Genomic DNA, 3,211 nt, shown 5'->3' with positions numbered 1-3,211 from the left:
CCTTCAAATCTGCTTCCAACTTCTGGTTATGCTACCTATGTTCAAGTACTAAAACCCAGCAACATCTTTTCCTTTCACTGAGTTCAATGAACACCCAGCATTCTACATGTCTGGGACTTGCTGAAGGTAAATGTCAACAGATCACAGAAACACAGAGTAAATATTTTATGCATTGGTATCACTTCTCCAGAAAAAAAATTCTTTGAACTGCTTTATTTCAGTAAAACTTAAAACTTCACGTAAGATGTAGTGTAACTCTTTACCTTTGCTGCTGATGCATCGGTGGTAGTTGATTTCCAAAAGCTATAAACAAATATTGTTAAAAATAAATTCAAACAAGCAGCATAATTTACATCTAAGCGTGTCCTTTAATAATAAAAGTTAACTGTATTAAACTTTAGTCCAAGCTGACTTTTAAGAAGTGTTATGAAGAAGTTTAAAAACAAGCTAAAAAGAATCTCAACTGTTGCTAACACCATCAGTTCTACAAAGCAGATTCACACTGCTTCATTAAAACAAAAACCCCCAAATATTCTTTTCATCTTCCTTATTCAAGTGTCACCTACCAGGACACTTTCAAACTCTTGCTCTGACAATGTTACACTGTTAGGTTTTGTTTTCAACAAAATAAAAATTACTTACAGTCATTCTGAGGAGCAACTTTCTTAGCATCTGGTTGATCTGCAAAATTAAGATGTTTTAAATTTTTTTTGCCAAGTAACTAATGAAGTGTTTAAACCTTTTAGTGTGAATTGTAACTTTCCAGTGTATTTTAGCCCCCTTTCTTTTTTTTTTCTTTCTTTTTATCTCCTCCAATTTCAGGGAGTTGACCATCTGAATAAAAGAAAGAATCTCACGAACACTCAGCACTCGGTTAGTATAGCTGAAAAGATGTTAGGTTTTTCCATGTATCTATTCAGTGGTTTAACAAAAGGCAGCTTTCACAACACACTGTGTGGAGATCGCTCACAGATACCAGTCACTGAAACTCAACTAAGACAAGGAACAAAGTTGAGCTCTGTTGGTTGCTCAAGCTAATGATGCTTCTATAGTAAAAAAAGAAAAAAAAAATCAAATCCATATAAAAATCAACAACGACTTAAAGAAAAAAAATTTCTGACAATGACCACAAATCTAGATCAAACATCTGAAAATACAAGTGTCACATGGCAATGCAATCTCAATCTGAATGTCAATATGAAATTCCTATCCAAATATCAAGCATTGCATAGCATAAAACTTTAAAAAAAAAAAAACAGATTCAAAGCAACTACATCACTACCATCCAAATCCTTTCTGTACAGTACAGGAATAAAAGGCATCATTAACCTATATCTGAAACGACAGTCTTCAGATGCTTCCTTCCCACCCCAAAACAAAGGCTACATGAACCACCATAATTTATGTGCAGCAAAAACTCAGACACATATTCCAAGAAATATTTGTGTCAATCCAGAAAGATCCACTAGTTTATGTCATGTTTACATACTAAACACAGGTAATAAATAAAAATTCCTGCCTTTAAAAGGAGAGGGCATTCCCTCCCAGTGTGTTGTACTGCTCGGACTTGTCCAAGAGCCATCTACACATAAAATAAAAAGAATACATTACATATATCATCTGAAGCATCATTAGCTCATTTTTGTATATTAAAAACCTCACCTTTAATAGAAAAAAAAACTTTGTTGCAGGACACAAGAACTCCTGATATAAAGCCTTAAGTTACATTCTGCAGACTGAATTTCAATTCTCTTAAAGGAAAAAAAGGCATTGCTCTTTTGTGAGACCTATGAGAACATTTCAACAAGCTCAGAGACTTCTTTCCATAATTTAGCCAGGATTTTGTGTGGCTAATAAACATATCAAACCCTGTTAAGTTCAAAGTGGCTGTTCCATAAGAGACAGAAGACAACACACACATTTCAGGAGAAAACTTTACTGTAGTATAAGGCAAATCCAAAAAGCTGCAACAGGTCAGAAGATTTAAGTATGATCTTATCAGGGTTCACACACGCTGAGGGCTGAAATAGTAAGACTAAGCAGAAGTGTTTACAAGGTAGAATATTTACTTTCTTTTTTTAAAGTCCAGTGCTTTTACAATGAAATTCACTAATACTTTCAGTATATGATACAATCAAGTTCGAGTGAGCACTTCCTACTCTAACTGCAATCAGTTTGTAACAAGAGACAAACAACAAGAGACTCAAAGAACATACCTGTGAATGCATTTCTCAACCATGTATTTTTTTTCTGCTTCCCTCCCCAACACACATTCTTCTATTTTCAGCATTTAAACCACATTTAAAACGTTTTAAAGCAGGTTTACAATCACTTTGGGTTAATGCACAACAGTCTAAAACAAACTTTCCCATTAAACTGATAATGGAATAGTAGTACTGTCGTGATCTATAAAGGGAACAAAACGTTTTCATGCTGTGCTATGGAGAAAAAAACGAATCCACAAACAAAAACACCACCTGCAAACTTTCTGGCACAGTGGCCATACTCGACAAAGATAAATGCAGCAGTAATGAGTGCGTACCTCCGTCCTCCAGAGGTCTTTTCTGTCCTCCATAACCGTAGTCGTTAGAATTCATTGCGGTGCCAGCATCGCCTCCAATCTTCGCTGCAATCTAAACAAAAGGTAGATGTTACAAGCAAAGAAAAAACCCAAACTCAATCGTTCCATATTTATCCCAGATCTTCCAAAAGGCTTAGGGATATGGACAATGCTCGTTAAAACGACCCCAAATCGCGAAATGGAAGGAAACAGCGCTGCTCGTAAGATTTTCATTCTTTAGTGTTTTCTAACTAAACTTGTGCTCATCCTTCAACATCAAAGCTTCCTACAGTTTCTTCATCCGTTAGAAAAAGTACCCCAACAAGAATCTGCCCTTCAAGCACCAGAAACTTTTTCCTCAAAAGGGATTTTCCTCCTCCACGCGTTCTTCGCGGAACACTGCGGTGTCTCACACGGGGCCGCAGCGACAAAACAATTCCAAACCTCAGCAATCCGACTCCACCGGGGCTTCAAATAATGCCGAAACCGCGGCCGGCTACCAATTATTAATTAACAAAGTAATTAACAGACGAGGCAATAAATTTTGCTCGAAACACTATGAAAATATCGCCCGTGGTGCAGAACCACAGATAAAACGCGGGGATAATAAGCTTCCGAAAATGCCGCCCTTGCCCCGCAGGCCGCAGCGCC

At 36.9% G+C, this 3,211-nt stretch overlaps 1 protein-coding gene across 1 annotated transcript in view; it reads right to left on the bottom strand.

The window, feature by feature from the left end:
* Positions 1–2,627, bottom strand: part of FUBP1 (far upstream element (FUSE) binding protein 1) — an 18,773-nt gene extending 16,146 nt beyond the window's left edge. Inside the window, exons 1-4 of the mRNA XM_009082786.1 lie at positions 2,543–2,627; positions 1,520–1,582; positions 643–681; positions 264–303 (exon numbers count right to left, since the gene is read on the bottom strand). Of these exons, the coding sequence (XP_009081034.1) occupies positions 264–303; positions 643–681; positions 1,520–1,582; positions 2,543–2,597 (197 nt within the window). The 5' untranslated portion in view covers positions 2,598–2,627. The remainder of the gene's footprint in view (positions 1–263; positions 304–642; positions 682–1,519; positions 1,583–2,542) is intronic.
* Positions 2,628–3,211: the final 584 nt, after the last annotated feature.

This window comes from Acanthisitta chloris, unplaced genomic scaffold, assembly GCF_000695815.1.
Source record: "Acanthisitta chloris isolate BGI_N310 unplaced genomic scaffold, ASM69581v1 scaffold46339, whole genome shotgun sequence".
NCBI classification, from domain to species: domain Eukaryota; kingdom Metazoa; phylum Chordata; class Aves; order Passeriformes; family Acanthisittidae; genus Acanthisitta; species Acanthisitta chloris.
The sequence above is the reverse complement of the archived record's forward strand: the minus strand, read 5'-3'. Positions and strand labels throughout refer to the sequence as shown.